Genomic DNA, 23,233 nt, shown 5'->3' with positions numbered 1-23,233 from the left:
CCTCTATCATCTATATTGAATTTTCAGAAGCTTCCAGTACTAAGGCTTAAAATAGCCAGTCAATGTGACTATCTAGTTATTAGTCTTTCACTTCTCTCTCTTGTTGGCACGCCAAGGCCTCCAGGACCGCTCTTCCAAATAAGGAATAGCCCTTCCGCGGAAGTGGGGTCTATCGATCCCCCATCAAAATTCCAACCCCCTGATTTCTGTAGATCTCTCAAGGGCTATCTCGATGGCATATCTCATTTCTGTTTGACTATTTCAAAGGTTTAGAGCCCAGATTAGAAGATTTTAAAAGATCCGATCGAAATATCACGAAGTTTACGGTACTTGGGGGGGCTTAGTCCGCCCTCGAGCGTCAGATTGCATGAAGATAGCACGCATACTACTCCGGCCAGCGACAGCAGGACGTATTATTAGTCCCTAGTCTCGGGCGGCAGATACTTGGTTAACCGTTTTTGGTATTGAACAGGCTTATCAGGATCCACTAGATTAAGTTATTCGGAGCCTCATTATTAACAATCTAGGCGTTGAAAATAGAATGGACGATGATTTAATAAATTTGAATTCGGCGTCTAAATATGTCACGGTCGTTCGTTGGACCTTGCATCTTCACAATTAAAATCTACCTTCCTACCTCTTCATTGCGTCTGTTAAGACCAACGAAACCTGAGTGCGGAGCTTTTCTTGTAGCCACAGTGGGAACCCTCTAACGCTGGAAACCCAGGAACCACTCGCGGGCAGAATAATCTGCGCTCCGTACCCGGACAATATCTGGCTGACAATTGCATGCGCAACGTCTTCTGGCTCGAGAATTGAGTCTTTGAATGCCGGGTTGTTGCTCAATTTGCTAGTCATGGGAGTCCGTACCCAGCTGGGATGAATAATGCTGATCATTAGATGAGACAGGTTAGTCAAATCACGTTCAACAGACGCACTGAGGGGTGACAAAGAATTGACTTACGTCGTCCGAACTGATGGCGCCTTGTAGAGAATTTTCAATTCTTGGTTGATACCTTCGTGGAAAGCCAAGGTTGCAGCTTTGGTGCAGGCGTAGTCCACGTTGGAAGCCTGGGTCATGAAGCTTCCCATGCTCGCTACTGTGACGATGTGGCCGTGGTTTCGGTCCACCATGGCGGGCAGAAATTCCTTCACTAACAGGAAATGGGAAACGATATTTACATCGAATGCCTTTCGAATCATGTTCTCCGAGATCTGAAGCAGAGGGGTCGCGGTGCCAAATCCGGCATTGTTGATCAGGACCGTGGGATCTCCATGTTCCGCGCGGATCTTCTCTGCAGTGGCATGGATCTCCTCGTTGGAAGTTATGTCGACTTTGTAGAAGACACAATTCGCTTCTAGAGATCCAGTCAGTACAGAGAACTTGATAGCTGTGGAAGTTGGAGAGTTTGGGGATGGAAACTTACCTAATTTAGTCTTTGGCTCAACAATGTCAAGTATCACCACTTTGATGTTCTTTGCAGCCAACTGGGAAACAACCAGTGCACCAATCCCACCACAACCGCCGGTTATAACGACTAACTCCTTTCCCCAGTCCCACGTCTTGTCCGACATGTAGTTATTGTGTGCCCACAGGGAGAGTTTGTTGCTGGCCTTTTTCAACATGAACATACCGGTCAGAACGAAAAGGGGTGCCACTATCCGTCTGGAGCCGGCAAGGCCAACCATTGTTGGAAAATATCTCTGCATTGAGCTTGACGTAGTTTGAATCAGAGCTCCAAGGTCTTGGGACGAAAAACGAGACATTTGAAGAATTACATCCGACGGGAGTGGGATGTATTAAAAGGCAGGATACAGCAGATCTGCTTGTTCTGCCGAGGTCGGGGGACATTTCAACGTCCCTCCTCCAGGAAGGTACCTATATATACATGCACTTTCATGATCTCACTGCCTCCACTTGTTGGGGCGGGATTACTCCGTACCCCTAACCATATATAAAAATGCCGACCCCTGGTTTTGAGGGGTAAAACCGGGGCAAAACCGGGGATCTGTTCGATAAGCGGAAGCAATTCCCCAGGGCCCGCATCAAGGTTTAATCGGCTCTCGGGTGCGATTCGCACATCGGACCCACTAAAACTTCGTATCGTTACCTATCAGGATGGTGGAGACGGCTTTTCCTCGGTCCTGCTCAATTGAAAGACTTAAAACAGTTATATCCCGCTAACACCCTACCAGACCATCGAAACAGAAACGAAATACCACCGAGCTCTTGAACGAATCCAAAAATGTCTCGTGATATCACTTTTACCACCTTCGATAATGTCAAATTGGCGGCCACGGTGTATAGTGCTGGCGAGAAGCGACCTACCATTATCATGAGCCAAGGGGTATATCACATGTGCTTTTCGTACTCCGCTTAACCAGATTTGCTGACAGATCCAAGTTTTCAGGTCTGAGAAAGCATTTCCTTCCCGACTTTGCCGAACGATTTGTCGCCGCGGGGTTTACCACGTTCACCTATGACAACCGTTGCTGGGGCGACAGCGAGGGCGTGCCACGAAACCATGTCGATCCAATTCTGCAAACGCGGGACTACTTTGATGCCTTCAATTTTGCCAAAACGCTGCCAGATGTCGACCCCGAAAATATCATATACTGGGGTAGCAGCATGTCCGGTGGCAACGTTATCGCCGCTGCAGCAATCAACAAATCGGTCAAGGCGGTCATCGCCCAAGTTCCGTTTGTGACGGGAGAGGTCATGAGAGAACCGGCTGCATTCCTCTGGGATACCCTCTCCCAAGATCGAGCCAACGTGGCCGGCGGCATGGATGCGATCATGGCCTCCATTATTCCCAAAACCGAGGAGGAAGCCTTGAGCGGCAAAAGCCAAGCCATGCTGAATGATCTCAACGGTGTGCGGTTTATGAAGGAGATGGACAGGCGAGGATATGCGTACGAAACGAAGGCCACTTTGCAGAGCTTGATTCATGCAGTTTCACACGAGCCCCGGGCAGCTATCAAACACATCACTCCTCGCCCTATGCTGTTTGTGGTTGCTGAAAATGATGCAATCATTCCAACCCATACCCAGCTGCAGGTCTTCGATGATGCATCAGGTCCCAAGAAGCTTCACGTTATCAAGGGTGTCGGCCACTTTGATCCGTACTATGGCGCGCCATTTGAAGAGAACATCAAAGTCCAACTAGAGTTTCTGAAAGATATTTTCCATTAGGTAGTAACTTGCACACTTCCTATCCAACTAAGATGCTGGCGTTGAAGATCTTGATATTCGAATTACCTTAAATTTTCAACAAAATGCGGACTATCAAGTACTGAAGACCGAGAAGAGACAAAATCGTACATACAGGAATGACAGACTCTACTTCACTTTTCTGCAGGATTTTTTCCTTTTATTTATCTCCCATTGAATTTGTTCCTAGCTTACACAACCCTCCTCTCATCTAGCAGCTTTGAAGCTTAAAGAGGTTCCCAAAGACTTGCCATCATCAAAGTTCCATTTTAAAGTTAATGATTCCAACATTCGACTCGGATCTAATTGGAATACCAAACGGACGCCGAGGTATGTCTGCACCATAACAGTCACATTAGAGATTTATTCACCAGGTGAACTATTTATGGATCAGATTTCTGAGAACGTACCATTAGAGAGCATAGAGTATAAAATTCAATATATATCGTCATAAGTCTCAGGATATGCAGAAAAAAAAACCCGAATTCATCCTATATCTCCATAGGTCGTGCAGGGCCTCGGAAAAGACGGCGGAAAAGCTGTACCTTTTACTTTCGGCATTATATTCATAAGCATCCGAAAAAGAATCTGACCAGAAGAAATAGAATGATCTCGCAAATTGGTCCCAGAATGTATCATCCAGCTGGGGCTGGTGAAGCATTACCAATCGCTCACGGAAGCTCGGCCTAGGATACTGTCATTAGAATTGCTAGCTTTATGGAGAATAACTTCCAACAAAGGGAAAACATATAAACGCGCTGTTACTTACCAGGCAAAATAATCCAGTAAAATGTCATGGGACACCAAAGTTTGAGAGGGTCTGCTGGAGATGGTTAGAGACCGGAGAATTGTAGGAATCAAAATGGAAGCCAAACTTGCCTTGGCCGATACCATGCTGGTAAAGCTTCAATATAGTCTGGAAATATGAAACACTGTTGATGTAAGTCCTCTGTATGCCAAATAGAAATGGACCATTTACAAGTAAAAGTTGGTGCATTCCACGCAACATGGCGAGTCTAGTCGCAAATCCACTGCGAATGTTGATGCCCGCATCTATCTCCCGAACAATAGCCCAGAGAGGACACACATTATTCTCATGTTGCAGTATATGCCACCCTTCCAAAACGGCGCGGATCAGTATATCCTGATTCAGATGATCAGCTGAGCAGACTTGGGACGGATCAAGACTGAATACGGAGCCGAGGATCTTGACAGCCTGGCGAAAATAGTTCATGGCTTTTCCACCATTTTCGCTCCGATATTCGAGTCCAGGGGTTATTTGAAAGGGTAATTGCATCGACCGCTGGTCCTTTGCTGGTGTGCTGCTCAGCACGTGGGACGCTGTGCTATCCTGAATGTTGAATGCAAATGCGCTTTGCGGGAAAGTTTCTCCATGTGGGGAAAAGTAGATCATCATTCGATTGCACAATAGGGCCATCTGCGGCAAACGGTCGCTCTACAGATATTCCGAGTCAGCAGAGTTATCGTAGACATTAGCGGGGCTCTGGTGTGCTGACTGAAAATCTTGGACAAACTACTTTCCAGGTAGTTGATTCGATTCTCGAGTGTTTCCAGGTATACTTGTTGTCGTTGTTGGAGCTGTTTCTTCGAGATTCGATCCATCTTCTGTTTGCGTGCTCTTTGCACACTCGTCAACACACGGCCTGAACTCCAGGCTTTGGACTCAGTGTCGGTTTGGGCACCCATCTTGATCGCTCTATCTCTGAGAAGGGATGAGCAGGAGTCGTGATGGGGTGTGGTGAGGATTGAGTTTTACACTACCGACCCCAGATGCCGAGTTTGGGGTACCCCGCTTAGTCATTGGAGGGCGATCAGCTCAACATGGCTAGCGCATTCTGACCGCGGATCCTGGGTCGTTGACATTATTGCAGGATATTGCAAACTCTTGCAGAAAATTAAGTCAAATTTTAGTCGTCTAGTTCTAGAATGAATTGATTTTGGAATGGTGTTTTCTTTCTCAAGGGACTGACTAGTGGAGGACCCTTCACTCCGATGTTCACAATGCTTTCCAGGACAACGTCATAGTGCCTTTTTCTCAAAGGCACTTCTGTAAAATAGGCCGTCAGACAGGGTGACCCATTTCGCTGTGCAAATATCAAAATAATAGTTGCGTCGCACTTTCCATGGGCCAACATCGCCTGTCTTTGGCAGGGACTCTGCGGCTTTCGTCACGTAAGTGCTATTGAGATTCAAGAACGAACTCGTCTTCATCGCTGCTCTCTCTTTTGCGTTCCCCTCAAACCGGGGTGTGGCACTGGCCTGTCGCGAGCGGGCCATGCTGGACACCAGACGGCAAAACAGAATAGCCGATGCATCGGCTCCTAGTGTCCAAGATGCATTTGTATATCCCATGATAAAACAAGCGTTTGGTACATCCTCCAGCATGCAACCCCGCCATAAGACCTTTTTTGACACATCAACATTTCGGCCATTCACTGAGATTTGAATTTTCCCCGCAAACACTAGTCGCAGTCCGGTTGCCGTCACGACAATGTCGACGTTATCGATGCTTTCCCCACTTTGCAAGCAGATCCCTTTCTTCGTAAACCCCTGAATTTGTCCAGTTGACACAGAGGCTTTCCCAGATTGAAGGCAGTCAAAGAAGTCACCGTCTGGAGACAAACAGAGGCGTTGTTCCCAAGGGTTGTACTTGGGAGAGAAGTGAGGGTCAATTGGGATATTGGCTGGCAACTTTTGTTGTGTTGCTTCCTTCAACTTTTGTCTGGCAAACGCTGGAAAAAAACGGCAGAATTGGAAGTTAAAGAACAGGGATGTCAGGAACCACCACCGCAGAAAGAAGTAGAGTAGTTTCTCAGGTAGGAGCAGCTTGAGTATGGGTGGAGTCCTGTTATTCATGGACACAATATAACCCGGACTGCGCTGGAGCATAGTGACGTGTTTTGCCTTTTTGGCGAGATTGGGAAGCAATGTCACCGCAGTTGCACCGGATCCGATGACCACAATGTTCTTGTCCTTGTAATCCTGGTTCTCAGGCCAGAATTGAGGGTGGATCTTTTCTCCTTTGAAGTCGCTCAGTCCTGGAATCGTGGTGCTCATGGGTTGCTCATAGTCGTAGTAACCAGTACCAAAAACAGCGTGCCGACAATGGAGTGTCTGTTCAATTATTAGTCTATAGTTCAGTGCATTCCGCATAACTCTCTAGACACTAACCTTCAAAGAGCCATCATTTTCGATGGTCAGATTCCACTGTGCGCTCTCTTCGCTGAAGTCCGCTTTCACCACCTTATGCAACAGTCGGATACGTGAATCAATATTTGCAAATCTGATTGCTTCCGTCAGGTATCGTTTGATACTTCCAGCGTCTGCGATGGCGCGATCTTCTTTCCAAGGATACCATGAAAAGCCAAAGGTGTACAAGTCAGAATCGGATCGTATGCCAGGATACTTGAAAAAATCCCACGTTCCACCTATCGAATTACGACCTTCCAAGATGACCAGGGACAATGATGGATTTGATTCTTGGAGACGTTGCGCAAAGTTGATACCAGAAATTCCGGCTCCGATAATTACCACGTCCACGAAGTCCACGTTGAGAGGATATGATAACGTGCTAGGAGCCATGTTGTTTAACCGACCAGTGAATGGCGGATTCCATGTTCACGAGATCTTTAAATGTCACGGAGAGTCTTTTCGCTCGGATTTGATGATCGTCATCGCCGCGCCAGATTATTGGCCCATTCAACCATTAGCCAATGGGAGCAATTCACGTCGCACTCCGGTAGATCCACATTCATCCTTTCTTGGTGGTGCGAATCGCACCCGAAGGTTTCCCCATTTCCGCTTAGGTAATCATCCCCGCATCATACCGGAGACCCGAGGAAATTGGGGTAAAAGTCTGGAGATCAAGTGTTTAAGGTTTCAAGACGAGTTTCTCAGATATCTGAGAAAGTTGACTGTCGATATGTAGGAAATCCGTGTACCCTAGTACCCAGGGAGCCAATTTATTGGTTGATTGAACTATCTTAAAGACTGCTGTGGAAGTGTCATTAGACCTCAGGAGCAAAGGTTTTTCTGAACATGAGTATTCCCGAGTTGATATAGCACAAAATATGCGGGGAATTAAGTGGCCGCTGAATCATCCAATCTCTCGTGGTAAAGTACCACTGCCCCTCAGTTGACACAAAATATGCGGGGAATTGAGTGGCCGCTTAATCATCCAATCTCTCAATCAAGTTGCCCGCCAAGAACCCGGGGGCGGATGAACATGACCGATCCGCATTTTGGCCTCGTGATCTGGGGCGGAAATACGGATACGGTGATTTACCGAATTTTCCCCAGGATAAGTGAGCCAAATAATCGCTGTGATGTGACAACTAAAAGCGGGGTAGGAAATGTGGTAGATTTCCGCTGCCTCCTGCCTCGGAGCTGTATCTACCAGATACTGCAGTACATACCAGCATAAACAATTATGAATCGGTAAATTACCCTCTCGTCCACATGAGAAAGCTAGAAACAAGACTTGTAGCCACTTCGCCCTCCTTCACTTACAAGCCATATCATTGGGACCGACGTTATAATAGATTTGGCATTGATAATTTGAACTGGCTGATACTTTGGAATTATATCCAATTTGACTCAGAGATGTACATGGAACTGTTGTAGTTCAGAGGTATGAATTGTGTTATCATTCTAGTGGGAAACATGAGGCTATATATACAGCGAGAAGATCAAGTTGATTTCCAATCAACTTGGTTCTTCGTATACATACTTCGGGATTAATTCCGATGGTTCGGCTTGGTTCCTGATCTGCACCAGCCTCATATCACAACAGGAAGCATTCATTGCACATTACACAATGGACTAATTGTACATTGCTCACATAGTGGAAATGATAAGCTAGACCTTAGTATCGTCAGATCTCCCATCATGTAGGCTCAAAACGTGGAAAGATTACCTGAAGTGCAATGACCCATACCCTTGAAAATGCGCCAAGAATAGCGGCCCCTAGCTATACAAGACCCATGTTTGATAGATGAGCTAAGATAAAAGCAGACTTTTCCGGCCCTGGATGGCGCCTTTGATTAACCACAGGTAGAGTACCATGCCATTTTACTGAGCAAAGGAGGGATGTAATGAATGTGATCTAGCAGAAATGCCACAATAAATGTAACTAATACATTTGACACCGTAGAAGCCAAAAGCATATACTCGGCATATGACACGTGCTGATCGCTTTGTAATGGATTGCTGAGCTGCTGATAGCTGACGCAGAGAAATCGGGCTAGTATAGTACATATAGATTAACTAGGAACAGAGCCGCATCATCGGAAATCTCACAGTATCTATTTGCAGAATCAAATCGATTAAAAATCATTTTGATTTTTCTGATATAAATAGCCTCACATATTGCTCCCAAAATAACATTTCTGTGAATTGCAAATGCATATGGTGGACGTCTTCCCTGTATATTGCCTCTGCGACTGCAGATAAGTCAGGTTTGCATCAAAGAGCCAAAAAAAGGGGGGAAATTAAAGGAATACTACAAGTCTCCTACCTGAAATGACGATGATCAAGATGTGAACCAAGGTTCTTATGTAGCCCCTAAATCAATCGCTTTTCTAAGCCCATTAGCCGGTCGTTTTTTGTAGTAAACATTCTCACAATGACTTTCAGCCCAGAATAAAGCTCCGCGGCGTATATATTTCATCAACAAATGCCCAAACTCATCCAGGGACTACAAGGATCGAAGAATTAGAGCCTCTCTCCAAGACACTCAATAAACATAGGCTGTAAGTAGATGTGAAGTCTTGTCGTCTGACAGAAGAGCAGTGGCCATCAGGCGGTTAAGAAAAGAATGTTGACGATAGAGACTGCAGCGACAAATCCATGTTTGAGGAAACTCGATATTGATTACCTTGTGCTTTCAGTGGCTTGGTCTTATCATACCTCGCAATTACTTAGCAGTTGGGTCTTGGGATCCTTCAAAATCTCCAGGGCTGAGACGCATTTATCGGTCAATGCGTGTGGATATATTGATGACAAAAATGTCAAACTATTCACGCCCGTAGATTACAAAAGATAGTTACTTAGCAGACTGGGAGCTTGTGGTGATAGGCTTGGAAATCCAACATGGGGAACTAAGATTACAGACCATATCAAATACTTGGGGGTAATATTTTAAAAGCCAGCTGATCTAACAATCCTGGTTCTTAACTGTGAGCTTCGCCCCGGCCGGTTAATAAGTGGGCAACCACGGACATCCATGTCCAATGAAATGTCTAGGGTTCCTGGAGCCCGAGATCAACCTCAACCCGTGCCGAGAGAGAAGATTCCTGCAAAAAAGCCAAGCCCGCCGCGAAGAGGAATCCTTAGTGGACATCTCACCTATCCACTGGATAGCCTTTTCGACCTTCTTGCCGATGCCGATAGTAAGACGGGGATTCAGCAGATCTTGATTGAATACCGCAATCAGGAGAACACTGGTCAATTGCATGATATAGTGGAGGACACACCACCTCGGAGTGACCCTGTATAGCCAGGCTACGTCCACCTTCTCGGGCAAAAGGTTGATGATATGCATCGCCACTTAAACGCATGTGGTCGCCAAAGTTTCGCAGAAAGACCCGTGTTGTGGCAACCGAGTAGGACGACGAAGACAAGGCTGTAAGATGATTAACTCGGAGGTATAGAAACGGAAAGCCGGGCCGATGCGTTGAAGTACAAATGGCTGAGCTTCAGCTAACTCTGTGGCATGGAACTCAACTGGCAGATGTCAGAACCAACTGTCGGCATCGTTATTGAAAGTTGAGATCGCTAGTTCAATCTCAAGCCATGATCGTCGCGCCGCCCCAGGAGCGTACAGAGTATCAATAGCCTGTCGTAAAGAAATGACAAGTCCGCTAGATATGGAAGCGATGATATGCTATGGACAGGAGTAAGAGATGGGACATGAGCAGATTGCTCATCTGCCACTTCTGTGTTCGACCCATACTGTGCTGGATTTGTGTGATCCAAGGTGTGCTCTTCCGCCTGTGCTACGGGATCCCCAGCAAATACAGAGGTTATCAGGGTATTCCGGGATGTTTGATCGGTAATACACTGCACCACACGCTGACTCCAAATTCCTCTTCAGAGGGAATAGGCAGCGGTAGTGTGCAGTTAGATCGTCCGATGGAAGGAGGCTGGCCCATAATGACGCATAGGGTCGTATCCAACATGAATAATGCTCACCATGCCCGATATCGAGTCTCTGAATAGGCCTCAATAGTATCTTTCTGGCTACAGTTGAAACTCATCGCCATAGCCGGTCGGATTGCGACCGCAAGAAACCTCGATGACCTGAAGAAAAGGCAAGACCAGATGTGAATGTAAATATAAGCAGCTATATTTAAGTGCACATGACATACCGATGGACCTGACCAATCGAAAGGAGGTAGAAGGCAGTCAAAGCCTCGATCTGCAGCAAGTCCAGATCGAGATTGTCTGACAACATACTGCCGCTCATGCCAACCACCATGAGCGCGAAAAGTACACCTCATACTAATCATGTTTCCCGAGAGACCGTTCGTCCACAACTAGCGAATGTCTCGCTGAAATGGCCATTATGAGGTTTGAATTTGCCAATCATCGTTTCCCGGTCGCATATTCCGGTTCGAGTAGAAAGAACGGTATTGGTGTAGGAATGTCGTCTTCTCGATAAGTGGGAATGTTGAGTGCACGGTCTCGAGATAGCCGTCGACTAGTCGGTCCGCAATGTGTTTGGTGAGGGTATCCTAGCAGATCCACATCCTCGAGGGGGGCGATATTAGACTCATCTTGAAAGTATTTCACAAAAGATACGGAAGAGGACTCCACATTTCCTCCACCAGGAGTTGCTTTACCCGAGTCAAGGTCACGGATGAGTCTGTAAAGCCACACTCTCTCTGAATGCTCGCCCACATAGCCCATGGCCTGCACTCATTCGTCGCAGTCGAAACATTCTTTGGTATAAAAAAAGAGCTCGAACCCCTCATTGGACCTGGAAATGGTAAGGCGCAGATGCGATACGCAAAGAAAACGAGGTTGTTGGCTTGGCTGAGTAGTTCTCGTTTGGATCGCTCTCATAGGAATTCTCTTGCTGCTAATGGAGAGTAGGTAGAGTGGTGAAGAGATGCCTAGGGATCATTGGGTGATCCCGATGAGCAGAGATGTGGGTTTGTCAATAATTCATCACGTGGGAGGTGTAGACGAAGAAAACACTATTAGGGTGCTGGAGGACTTAATTCAATTCAATCAGCCAATTTGCGCTGGTGTGGTACGAACGCTTGGACAAATTACGCCGCACCATCGGACGAGTATCACGAAAATCATTTTGGACTGAATCAACGTATTATTGGCAATACCGCACCAAAATAATAACATATGAAGCCGGTCCATATTGCTGACCGCGCAGTCATGGATAGAGAGATGCCCACGAATGATATGCAAGCGAGGGCCAAGGCTTCAGGCGTTGGTGCATTGGCTCCAGCCCTTTCATGGCTTATTCACAAGAGTCTTCTCCGCAGCAACACCAAGGCTCCGGGACCACTGGAGATAAGTGAGAGTGAACACTAGAACTTAGATTTCGACGTTAAGTTTCGATGGCAATTTTGACCCGTGCAATGGGACGATATATATACAGACAAGCCAGGCTCACCGTGAGGATGAATCGTTAATGGATATCGCTCGCAACCAGCGGATAGCCTTCTCAACCTTCTTAGCGAGGACGGTGGCCTCGGTGGATCCCCGTTGACCTTGTGCAAAGAGCTCAATCGGAAGGACGGTAGTGGACTGGATTATATAGTATACGATTGTCACGGGATACGTGTCAAAGAGGGTGAGCTTCAATAAGGAGCAATTATCCCACTTTGTCAGTCAGTCCTTTGGAAATTTAATCTTGTTTCACCTACACCATGATAGTGAATCTTGCCTGATTCACGTGATGGCAGGAATGAATGACTTGACGTATTTTCCTCTTTGTTCTTGAAGAAACTTCAAGAATCAGTCTCTGTTACTATTGATAGTATTGATTGAATCTATCTCTATTCTTGTCCGGAAACTATTGAAGTCTTGCCTAGTCACAGGTATCTAACCTGTCCCTTAGTGCTATACCCGTTACAAATATAGTCAGTTTTTTTTTCTAGGTGTTAGGTTAGGTAGTATTCAATATAGTACCACTAGTTATTTCTTTTTCAAGTTAATATTATTCAACTTAATATATTTCTATAAGTAATAGCTAAAGGGCTGAGGCTCAGAAATTTCAAAGGATACTGTGTTGAAATACAGTAGCTATACTGCCAAGAAAAACATAAATGCTCAAATTTTATAAAAGTTATATAATATTCAAAAAGCCCCACTTATAGGCAGGTAATAGGTAGTGTGGGCATGCCTATGAATAGACCGGTTTGTAAATAGGCGTGTCCAATAAGCATGCCCATGGGTTTGCACAGGTCTAGTCTTTTTATATTAATAATTGATTATTATAGATTATAAGAGTCTCAATACCACTAACTCTCAGATTGTAGATTAATAATATTTACTAATTTATCTATTATAGTATTCAGAGATCCTATAAATCTTTCTTGATTATTGAGTAAATCAAAACCTTTTCTTACTATTAGTACTGTTTCAACACTCCCGGCAGTCCGCAGCAAAGTATCAACAATATATTTCAACTTTCATCACTATAGATCTGTACTTTATCACTGTAGAAGGTACCATAACAGTGGCCACCTCATTCAATTATATTCAATAATTTTAAATACTCATTTTGCTAATCAAATAGTGAATTTTGTCAACGGCATCACCGTCGTCTTTCTTCCGGGGTTCCGCGCAAGATCGAGGTCTGAGTTCCATGTATATGAGTGACTATGCACAGTGACATATCTGCCTAACCTATTTTGATAAGTTTTTTTTTTTGTTTTCTCTCTAGTTTTTTGCTTTCACAACTGAGCAAAACTTGCTACTATCCGCATTACTTTTTGAAATTGCTATTTGTTTCTTCAAGACCCACAAATGTCTGCCTCACTCACTTATTTTTTCTGAGCGATAGAGTCACGACTTTACTACTATCTCAGGATCATATTCTAGAAGCAATTTGCCAGCCTTGGGGAATCATGGTCGGAGGAAATATCTCACGATCTGAAAACCCGTTTTGGGACCACTCTGGACGTAAAGATATGCTTGTTCCCCGCAAGATAATCACACGGATAGACTGGTTTCTTTACCGTCGAGAAACTCAGCTTCTCCTATTAATTATCCTGTTTCACTTATATTAAGACCTATTATGTGCACATTTAACGGATGATACTAAATGGTAACGACAATTTTGGCTACCGTCTCTTCGGCTGTCCTTTCCGCGTGTGACCGTTGAGCTGCCGAGAGTGTTCAAGTAGATTCGGCCACCTGCTAGAAACTCCTCTTCAAGGCATAGGCTCTGAGAATACTCTATTTCGGGACACTCGGCCGCATCTTCTCTGCAGAGAAATACTTGGTTCCTGTAGCAAATGAGTTAATTTCGGTACCGAAACAACTCCATGAAATCTTCAGATCTTACTTTTCCGTATTAAGACCAATATTTTTTGATTGAGCCCTCATTTTATATCAAATCAGTTCTTCATAAAACCACCTTTCAAAGCGAGGACTCGGCAGCACGACGATATTCATGCCCATGCGTACCTCATCGAGCTACTAGGAACAGCCATACTGTTTTATGAGTTACTGTTGTGACATGAGGCTGGTGCAGATAACGAACCGGGCCGAACCATCAAATAAGTTCCGAGATATCTATACCATGTTGATTGGAAATCAATTGTTCTTCTAGTCATATATATATTGCCTACTGTTTCCCTTTGTCAACATCCTTGATGTGGCAAATGATTTGGCAGGCCTAGGCCCAGGTGAGCCTGACGGCTCCACTGGCTCTCCGCCCGTCTTGAACTCTAAATTTCTTACTCCATTTACATGCTTGCTTCTTGCCGTGCCAATACATCTTTAATTTTTCGATGAATCGCCTCATCCGGAGGGTTGATGCGACCTGAAACTCTTTTTGATTATAGTAATTACTGAACGAACTGTTATTTTCCTGGATGTACTTTTCTCGACATTGGCCTCAGTTGCGGGTATATTTACACGAACTCGAACACCGTTCTTCCTTAGCAACGATTCGTTATGAAACTAAATCCTTGATTGGCGAGGGTCATACTCGGGCTGAGATTCTATGAGGCTCGGATGATGCTGGGTTTAGAAGACATCGACATAGAAAATACTTCGCATTAGGGGACGTTATCCAAGTTAACTCACTTTGTGCCAACCTCGCCCCTCAAAGCTAAAATTAATTTTCAAGTGGGGCGTCACCAAAGTGATATGTCGGCAGAGAATAGAGGCAAATAAGCGTACCAAGCTCACCTATTGGTGTTTCGGGACGCCTGTAAGAATTTTGAATACTACAGGATGAAAGACCCTAGCTAGCTACAAACAGTGCCTCTTGCATCTGGTAACTGTCTACAGTATGATTTCTGTTTCAAAAAGGTGCGTGGCGATGTTAATGTATCAAAAGAAGGAGAAAATGATAATATGAATAGTATTGAGATTATCGAGAGAGATGGAAAGGGTAGGGGGTTCCCTCATTCAAACTATTCAGTTGTCTAGGTTACAGGAGGCCCAACTTCTTGTTCGTTATTTTCAATGCACTCTCCAGATTTCCGATATCTACCTCCATTGAAGCACCGAGATCTTTGACAAAAACACGGCTAGTCTTGTGAATCCCTCCATGACTATACGGTGGATGAGACAAATCAAATACCCAGGGCTGTCAGATTGACAGCAGCAGGAGCTGTAAGCGCACATGTTAGTCCTATATCCCCGCTCCATGAAGTGAGACTTTGGCTTTGATTCAAATCACATACCAGCGTTAACGGTTGAGCCGTTTTTAATCGAGGAAGGGTCGACTCCCTGGAAATTGTTAGAATGGTCATTCAAGAAAGACACAAGAAAATCTCTGTAGATAGAAATCGATTGGAATACTTACCAACGTGATGTATCCTATAACACCATTACGATAATCGACTCCGTCGAGAGGCTCGGTATCTAGGAGAGTCATTGCCCCAGCTATAAACGAATATGTCAACACCACGCAGGTTTTGGCCTACGCAATGATTTGAAATTGACATAGGGATTTGCTTTAGTTTCATAGGAATGGAAATAGCAAACTTACTAATCGACTCGGTAGTGTAAATTCCATCTATGTCATTGGGAACACGTTCAATCTGAGTATGGCTGGCATACGGTTCAATGGCCATAATTTCCTTCTCAAGAGTCTCATCAATGAAGATTTGGCCGGTGCTGACAATTGGGCCGTGGCTGATGGTGCCGTTCGAAACCACTGACCAGTTCGTGTGCACCTGGACATGGATGTGGATCGCTCTTTCAACCTGGTAGCGTTACATGCGATGGTCAGTAAAAAGCAAGACGAAGGTTCTGGGGATCCATACATAGAACCCAGGGAAGATCGTAGTAAAAGATGTAACACCCTGTTTATTTGTCGGCCACATGCCACGAAGGAAAGTTGTGTTGTCTGTCGCAAGCCACTGTTGTATTATTAGCAACATGTCGTCATTTGATCTTGATGATACTGCCACATACAGAAAGATCCGGAAGCCCTTCCGTGATATTCAAAGAGCCACCGTGCGACGCATTGGTGTATAGTTCCATAAAGGGCGTATTTGGAGAAAGCCCAGTGAAAGAGCTGTATGACCCAGTCGCATTGCAATGCTACAAGTAGAGAGTCAGGGACCTTTAAGAGTTTTTAGAGCCTGTCATATAGCATAACCGACTTACCCAAATATCCACCAGCACATCTTCCATGGGCTCACAGGTATTGATGTCGACCACACCAATCTCCAAGGACAGGGTACACCCGGCTGGCCTTCGCGAATGTCCTGGCGAAGACTCTGACTCCGAGGATAGAAGTATGGCCCGTCGCTACTTTCTGGGGTGAGAATATTGGTCCAATTTTTGATGAAATCGTACTTTGGGGCACTGGCGTGGATTTCGTAGGTAGTTTCTCTGTCATTCACATCAACCGAAAGTCCACGACGGCGGAGAGCCCGCTGACTTCTTTTCTGAGCAACAACATGGGGACCGCATCTGTTCTTAACCTCAGCATGAGTAGCCAGCTCGTTCGGGTTGAACGACTTTGGAGGGTGTGCTTCTTTTTTGATCCAGGTAAGTCAGTAACTAAGCGAGAGAAATAAATAAAGTTACTTGGAGAACATACCGGCCACTAGAGCCAGGAGAGACAAGAGGTAAACAAATAAAGTTGTGAATGACATGTTGAGGGTTACTGAAAGTACTGCCAGTGTCTGCTTGAGTGAAAGCTCTGTCTCCCTTTTCTTCGTTTCCTTTAAGTTGAAAAGGGGGGTTCTCTCCATTTATGTCTTTTTCGGGGTTGCTTTTCATCTTTTATCCCAGTTTCCAACATTGCAACAAGTTCGCTTGTTCAACTGAATCCACCCTACGAAGTGGTATTTGCATCCAAGATGCCATGGTACTTGGCGACATTGGCAATTCGTAATCTGATCCATATATATGACGCGCTGATCCTCTCGTTCGTCACCCAAATGCAACTCATTGGTTTAAGATAGAATCGATCGTCGTCGGCCCACACCTCCAGATGGGGCCTGCCACAGGCTAACGCTAACTACATACATAAACAGTGAAGCGGGCAGGCTCGAAGCGAAATGATCAGACGTGTGGGTCGAATAGGACATAGATAAGGTATCAAGACACCGCCACCACCACCATGTACCTTCCTCGGAGATGGGGCCCAAGATCGTCCCGAAACAAGAAGTTGGATGGAAGGCGCCGACCTTTTTGATCGTCACGGCATGCCATGTAATGTGATTGGTCGGAGGCACCGATGGAGATTTGCGGTGATTAACACTAGCGCTCTGGTAGAGTGCGGGACCAATTGCGAGAGTGTGAAATGTGTATTGAAATTATTCCTCTTTCCGAAATGAAGACATACTGTAGGACCCATCAATCCAAATAGAGCTAGCCTTCTATGTACACATATTCTACATCTGACCAATCGTAGCGTTTTGCCTGTATCAAACGTTTATCTCCACTACACTAGCTAACTAGTTTTACGTATATGCTAAGTCCGGTTATTCAGCAGTTATATAAGCGGACTTGGCGGTCTCCCGAGGTCCAGATCCACTTACAAACATTCGCTTTTCAAGAACCCTGGAGCCTTATGTCCCAAGGTTCCTCTTTTCACTAGACTCCGTTGGCGGTGGAGCGGAGCTGACTGTGCGAATTGTGTTGTTCCGATTGGCTCGATGCAAGAAATGAGATGATGAAACGGAATGTGCGATGTGGATTGCATCGATTAATGTACATAGCTGTCGACTAGGATCTGTCACGTGTACAAAATGAAAGATTACAGTTTGGCCTCACCAAAACCCGCCCGCGAAAACTCACCCGGGAAACCTGTTGGAATATCCCGGTTGCTGAGATAATAATGAGGCTGAATCACGTGCATACATTGACCTACCTCTCACTTTACTTGTATCTTAGGCAACACAACAACATACGATCAACTACCCTCAATAACATGAACATTGAAGCATCACTTAATCAAAACTGGCGGTGGGTTGCCCGTGGGCGGGTAAGGAAATTGAAAACCCAACCCCAAACCCGCGTTTGGCGAGGTCTACTAGTGAGTGTAGGCGGTGTAGCCTGACCGCCCTGGGCTATATGCAAACTTTTGTTACGCCACTGTACCTTCGGCTTTCCATGGTACATGTATCCCTGGAGAGAAGATCCGGCCATCGCTGATGCTGGGAGCATTGAACGGTACTTGACGGAAGCAATAAACCTTGCTAATATTGATTCGCCTATTCAATCGCTGCATAAAAAAATATCTCCATGAGTTTACAAACTCATGACACCTTTGGGCTACCCGACTTGTAAATTGTTCAACTCTACTTTGAAGAATAAAAAATTCCCGCCTGATGATGAGGCTATTCCCTGTCATTGATGGTGAATTGTTCGAGAAAATCTTGCTCTCGGCTTATCGACAGCCATCGAATAACTTCCAATTTGGACAAGCTAGCATTCGAGCTTGTATCATCGCGTTCCTTGCCTTTGCCGCTCGCTTGCCGCTCGTACAAGCCCACGTGAAGACCTCAATAACCACTCCCCTCGACCATGATAACATGGCTATTAGGGCCCGAATTTACTCTCTCAGGTACTGCAGGAACCGGCATCCTTGGAGAGTACAGGCAGTAACTATGCTAGTAAGGTTGGTCACTGAGAACGATACTTGACTATACTAACAATTGGGCTACACCGTGGAAGCTGTGTGAACTATCATCTGGAAATATGAGAGCAACGAACTACTTTGCTGCGGTTGCGGCGCGATTAGTCTTTATGCTTGGGGCAAATGTGGTGGATGTCCGAATGAACTCAAGTCTGTGCGGCAAAAAAAGACATCCATTACTGCGAAATATTTTCTGGATTTGCTACACTTTCTATTCCAGCCATTGCTACATTGCTACAATGGAGACGCGTGAGATATTGGCCCGTACGGGGCACCTGCAGTCTGAACATGGTGATGTAGGTCTCCTTGACAGAAGACTACAGCGCCGCGAGGGCTGCAGGCGGGCCCGTAGCACTCCGTATATTTCAGGAGGAAGTAAAGCTATGCGGAAGCATACTTAGTACATACATGAGGGGTTCTGCGGTGGGCGGGAAGAAACCGCTGCGAAGAGAGCCCAACTCTCCTTCGAAACGGCGATGTTCCTTTCGAAGGAGAGGATATACGAGCAATATCTGTGTGCGATTACAAGCACGGAATATTGTGGACCCGACGCAAGGGGGGAGGGGCTCTCCGCAACAATCCCGAATAGAACATATCATTGACAAGGATGTGGCGCTTCGCATCCGACAGCCACCTACCATTGCCGATGAGAATTTCGACTTGACTCTTCCACCGGGCTGTATAGATCAAGCTCGCCAAGATGTCGAAAGGGAAGATGTACACTTCGACCAGCCCGTATTTCTCTTCGATCTGCGTCTAAGCATGATCGAGTCAAGGGCACACAGCGCCTTGTTCAATTCAATCTAATTAAATCCAAGATTCTATTCACCTAATGCAGCCTAGCTAGTGAGCGCCGTGGCTATGTAGGTGTTCTCTCTATCGGGAACCAGAACCATCTTAACACCACACCCGTGGTAACCAAAGATAAAGGAGATACGGTGTATTGCTATAGAGAAACAAGTAGTAACTCCCCCAAACGGTAACAAAACTCCCACAATAAATACAATCAACTACTGCCAGCTCACGCAGCGCCTTGTGGCCACTCCCCGTGACCTATCCCACTCTCTCTATGCCCGCCGCAGACGCAACCTCAGTTACGCCCTGGTTCCTCCTGTAATTATTCCTTCATAAAGTAGTAGCTTCTTAGCCTGCATAATATCTCGTAGCCGCCAGTTGACAGTATTCTTCCTTATACGTATTGTCTTCACTCCTGAGTGCCCGCTTCCTTCAAGCGTGTCTATGTTCGCGTTAACATCCTCGTATTCTACGTCGCGGAATTGACCGAGGAGTCCTGTCCGGTGTATTAATTCAGCTATGTAGCGAATGGCCTGCGAGTTTGATACAATTTTGTTGTAGTCAATAGTACGTCTAAGGTCGGTTTTGTACCAGATCTTATTCAGTATGGTCTTCCTCAGGCTGGCGTATTACGGGCACTGGATGAGGGCATCCCTCGGCGTATGGCTGCTCTTATCGCAGTGAGACCGACCTACGTTGAATTGATTGCCCTTCCTTCTCTGGTTACTGTGTTTGAATAGGAAATACCTCAATCTGATCCGCTGCCGCACCCAGCGTCGCGCGGATGAGGCTAATCAGACCTAAGCCCCACGATAGTCCGCCCCACCCCACCCCTGTGTTCCGCAGCAAATTAGCCTCAACGTCGGCTGCTTCGTTGTCCGGCACACCCACATGTGCGGGGATCCAGTGGATCTCTACAGCGCCTTGTATTCTGACATTTCCTTAGGAAAGTCCGACGCCGATTTCTTTAAGTCGATCCGAGAATTAGATAAGATTTAGAAGCCTGGCGACTATCACTTCCGCCACATTGGCGTCCCACGATTTCCTTCTCACCCGAGGCATCCGATCCTAACATCAGTATGCATTCGGTCATGTTACGACTCAATTACTACCCATGTATAAGCATCATTCACCGGGCGAGCAGTCGATGTAAGGCATGGCAGGAAGGAACCGGCATGACGTACGAGGTCAGCTCCAGTCTAGCGCTATCAGTGGAAGCTAGTCGCTCGGCCCTTTGCTATTTGCAAGCTGCAGAGCACGTCCCGGATGATGGAACCTTCTGGTATATGTCCATTCCCCTAATCTCAAGTGGCGTCCTTGATCTTGACCATTATCTGTCTAGGACTTTGATCTTCTACCCCGTCTCTGCTCTTCTGTCCATTTTCTGCAGCATCCTTCAAAATCTACTAGATCCCCACTCACTCACAAAATGGCTTCACGCATGATGGAACGCACATTTTCGCGAAGACTACTTGACCGTGAAATGGATCACTTTAAACTGGTGGCCGACTTTGTGGTAGAGCTGGAACGGCTCGCAGAAGCCGACACTGACAAGGCACGGCTCGAGCACAGCTACAGCTTGCTCGCGACAAACAGAAAAATACTTTCTTCCTTTTGCTAGATAGATTACTCTGGCATTGTTGAGTTGCGAAGGACACTGGTTTATTGTTCAGCGATACGGCAGCGGGAGGTATATTGCGATTTTCATAAATCATGAGGTTATGAAAGAAATTGATATGTGGCTTTATATTCATTAATAGGAGCATACATGAGAAAATATACAAACGAAGCGTCAAGAGAATATATATTTACTTTTCTCACACCGTGATGCGGCTATGTATCTCAATAGCTGTGGATGGGGAAGATGTGAGCCTAATTATAGACAGCTATTGGGGCTCCATAGGTTACGAAGCTCCCCAGAAATGCTAAGTACCTAGGTATGCGAATTCGAGTGTTACTCAGAGGCCTCGGAAACGCCACGGACTTTTAAATGCCTCCCCAATTCTGTTAGCTAAGGCGCCACAACGCGGTTCAGATGAATATGGATGATGAAGATAGGTATTTTCCACCATGAACTGCAAGGACTAGCACGAGTAAAGAGAAATTATATATTCGATATTTCCAAAAGAAGCAGATGGCTCTAGCCAATTTAAGTGTTCTTCTCTTCCGTCTAGACTCGTGTATATCTATAATAGCAGAAAGACCTACCCTAGAGCCTCTCTCCGTGATCCTAGTGACGTCCAATTGGATACTGGACCTATGTCAAGAGCCCTGGAGGATTTTGAGTCCCGGGGTCGGCGTTATGAAGTCCCATATTTGGTTTTGTCGTCAGCGACGGCATTAATTGAGGTCCGCGGACCAGGCTTCCTGCCATAAGAATTTCCTCTGGAGCAAGATCCTCTACTATAATGACGTATCGTAGTCCGAAAGAATACTTTGCTCAAATCCCCTTGCGAGATACCTGATCATGGAAAAGGATTCCAGGAGCGTGAGGGCTCCCAGGGCCAGCCCATATGTTCCTAGCCCCGGCTGTGTCATGGACAGGAGCGGGGTCTGAAACAGCGGGAGTAATGTACATCACAGATTCTCCCGGGTAGATTAACCGTCAGAAAACTGCCACTTCCAACTCAGTTAGAACGGGTCATGCCGCATAATAACACAATGAAATTCGCAACCAAGTTGCCCGCGAAGAACCCGTGGGTGGATGGAGATACTCTGTCCGCATTTTGGAGAAGCCTCGTCCTCTGGCGCGGAAATATTAACTATGGACTCTGTGAAGGATACTCCCTTTTCAGAGGAACCTACCCATTGTAAAGCCGGTGTGGTTGTCAATGAAGGTTCTGACTTTCGTATTGAGGTCCATGTGGTGCCTGTCCCAGAACTATATACCGAGAATCTGACACAAAGGAACTTACCAGAATGATATTTTTTTTCTGCAGGACCTGAGAAACATTAGTCAGATTGAGTGTTACTGGCCTCTGCTCGTCTGACATCCAAATGATATAGGGAGATTTAGGTGCTCCACTCATGTTAACATTTGGCGTGCGATCGCCGTCCACGAAAGCGCAGGTGTTCATGTAAAAGTAGGCCGGAGTGTGAAAACCTTTTAGGTAGGTGATAGGGTACGAATCATGCCGCTCCTTGATATTCACTAGATTTTCTGTGACTCTATTGGAAGTGTTCAGTACGAGCCAGTACATCAATTCCTCATCCTGTCGGAATACAATATATGGCCGGAGTGCTATTTTCCATTTCTTGTTAGGGAAACATGTTATCAGCTAGTTTCCCCTCGCCATTATAACTTGGTACATAATCAGCTTACGTCGGGGCCTGCCGTCTTTCTGTCGGTGGTGTAGGAGTGGGTGGATCGGGATTTGATTACGTGACGCGTAATGTTTAATGTTTGCCAAGCGTTTGAGGAATTTTGTAATGTTGTACCGATCTGTTATTCCTTAAATTTGTATGGTACCAGCTGGTTTTGCAATTCAGACTTTCCTTCTCTACCATTCGTCGCATAAAGATAAGGCCCACACCGCTCTACGTGTCTTTCCTATTTGCGGGTATTGTATTACATAAGCGGATGTGGAAAAGCCGGAGAGTATGCATCAGGTTCTAATGATTTTCGGGTGCGATTCACACACTGGTGGAGCCGCAATTCCGCATGCGTACGTACTGTATGTAGACTGGATACTGTAGCCGCATCGGCAGGGCAACTACGCCGCGTGTTCCACAGTAGAATAAAAGGTAGCGGCCATGTAGATTTTTCCGTTGTTTCATAGATGTCGCAATTTCTTTTAACCAGATAGTGACTGAAAAACCGGGTGCGCCATAATCTCTATATTTCTCTTTGTTTTACTACGAACCCTTTAGATCTTGCGTTCAGATAAGACTGGATCTCTTACTGC

General features: G+C 45.8%; 8 protein-coding genes across 8 annotated transcripts; 2 read left to right on the top strand and 6 right to left on the bottom strand.

Moving 5' to 3' along the window:
• Positions 1–633: 633 nt before the first annotated feature.
• On the bottom strand, positions 634–1,689 carry N7509_008244 (SDR family oxidoreductase; the record flags this gene model as incomplete). The annotated part of the gene is made up of 3 exons (XM_056632881.1): positions 634–889; positions 965–1,358; positions 1,428–1,689. The coding sequence occupies 3 exons, from the start codon at positions 1,687–1,689 to the stop codon at positions 634–636; spliced, it is 912 nt and encodes a 303-aa protein (XP_056483501.1).
• A 557-nt stretch (positions 1,690–2,246) lies between these two features.
• On the top strand, positions 2,247–3,193 carry N7509_008243 (alpha/beta hydrolase; the record flags this gene model as incomplete). The annotated part of the gene is made up of 2 exons (XM_056632880.1): positions 2,247–2,348; positions 2,405–3,193. The coding sequence occupies 2 exons, from the start codon at positions 2,247–2,249 to the stop codon at positions 3,191–3,193; spliced, it is 891 nt and encodes a 296-aa protein (XP_056483500.1).
• Positions 3,194–4,004: 811 nt separating this feature from the next.
• Positions 4,005–4,625, bottom strand: N7509_008242 (uncharacterized protein; the record flags this gene model as incomplete). The annotated part of the gene is made up of 1 exon (XM_056632879.1): positions 4,005–4,625. The coding sequence occupies one exon, from the start codon at positions 4,623–4,625 to the stop codon at positions 4,005–4,007; it is 621 nt and encodes a 206-aa protein (XP_056483499.1).
• A 626-nt stretch (positions 4,626–5,251) lies between these two features.
• Positions 5,252–6,814, bottom strand: N7509_008241 (flavin-containing monooxygenase; the record flags this gene model as incomplete). Its single annotated transcript, XM_056632878.1, has 2 exons — positions 5,252–6,346; positions 6,404–6,814. 2 exons carry the CDS (start codon positions 6,812–6,814, stop codon positions 5,252–5,254), a joined length of 1,506 nt encoding a protein of 501 aa, XP_056483498.1.
• A 2,657-nt stretch (positions 6,815–9,471) lies between these two features.
• N7509_008240 (uncharacterized protein) lies at positions 9,472–9,773 on the bottom strand (the record flags this gene model as incomplete). The annotated part of the gene is given in 2 exon segments (XM_056632877.1): positions 9,472–9,560; positions 9,578–9,773. 2 exon segments carry the CDS (start codon positions 9,771–9,773, stop codon positions 9,472–9,474), a joined length of 285 nt encoding a protein of 94 aa, XP_056483497.1.
• A 646-nt stretch (positions 9,774–10,419) lies between these two features.
• N7509_008239 (uncharacterized protein) lies at positions 10,420–10,709 on the bottom strand (the record flags this gene model as incomplete). Its single annotated transcript, XM_056632876.1, has 2 exons — positions 10,420–10,531; positions 10,600–10,709. The coding sequence occupies 2 exons, from the start codon at positions 10,707–10,709 to the stop codon at positions 10,420–10,422; spliced, it is 222 nt and encodes a 73-aa protein (XP_056483496.1).
• A 4,297-nt stretch (positions 10,710–15,006) lies between these two features.
• N7509_008238 (uncharacterized protein) lies at positions 15,007–16,542 on the bottom strand (the record flags this gene model as incomplete). Its single annotated transcript, XM_056632875.1, has 8 exons — positions 15,007–15,044; positions 15,118–15,163; positions 15,240–15,319; positions 15,426–15,642; positions 15,703–15,798; positions 15,854–15,956; positions 16,049–16,421; positions 16,488–16,542. 8 exons carry the CDS (start codon positions 16,540–16,542, stop codon positions 15,007–15,009), a joined length of 1,008 nt encoding a protein of 335 aa, XP_056483495.1.
• A 1,597-nt stretch (positions 16,543–18,139) lies between these two features.
• N7509_008237 (fungal specific transcription factor domain-containing protein) lies at positions 18,140–20,773 on the top strand (the record flags this gene model as incomplete). The annotated part of the gene is made up of 5 exons (XM_056632874.1): positions 18,140–18,180; positions 18,207–18,510; positions 18,572–18,833; positions 19,123–19,268; positions 20,387–20,773. 5 exons carry the CDS (start codon positions 18,140–18,142, stop codon positions 20,771–20,773), a joined length of 1,140 nt encoding a protein of 379 aa, XP_056483494.1.
• Positions 20,774–23,233: the final 2,460 nt, after the last annotated feature.

The sequence above is a fragment of the Penicillium cosmopolitanum genome (assembly GCF_028827165.1).
Source record: "Penicillium cosmopolitanum strain IBT 29677 chromosome Unknown utg000009l:1.0-9042332.0:1.0-9050551.0, whole genome shotgun sequence".
Lineage (NCBI taxonomy): Eukaryota > Fungi > Ascomycota > Eurotiomycetes > Eurotiales > Aspergillaceae > Penicillium > Penicillium cosmopolitanum.
This window is presented reverse-complemented; position numbering and strand designations above follow the sequence as displayed.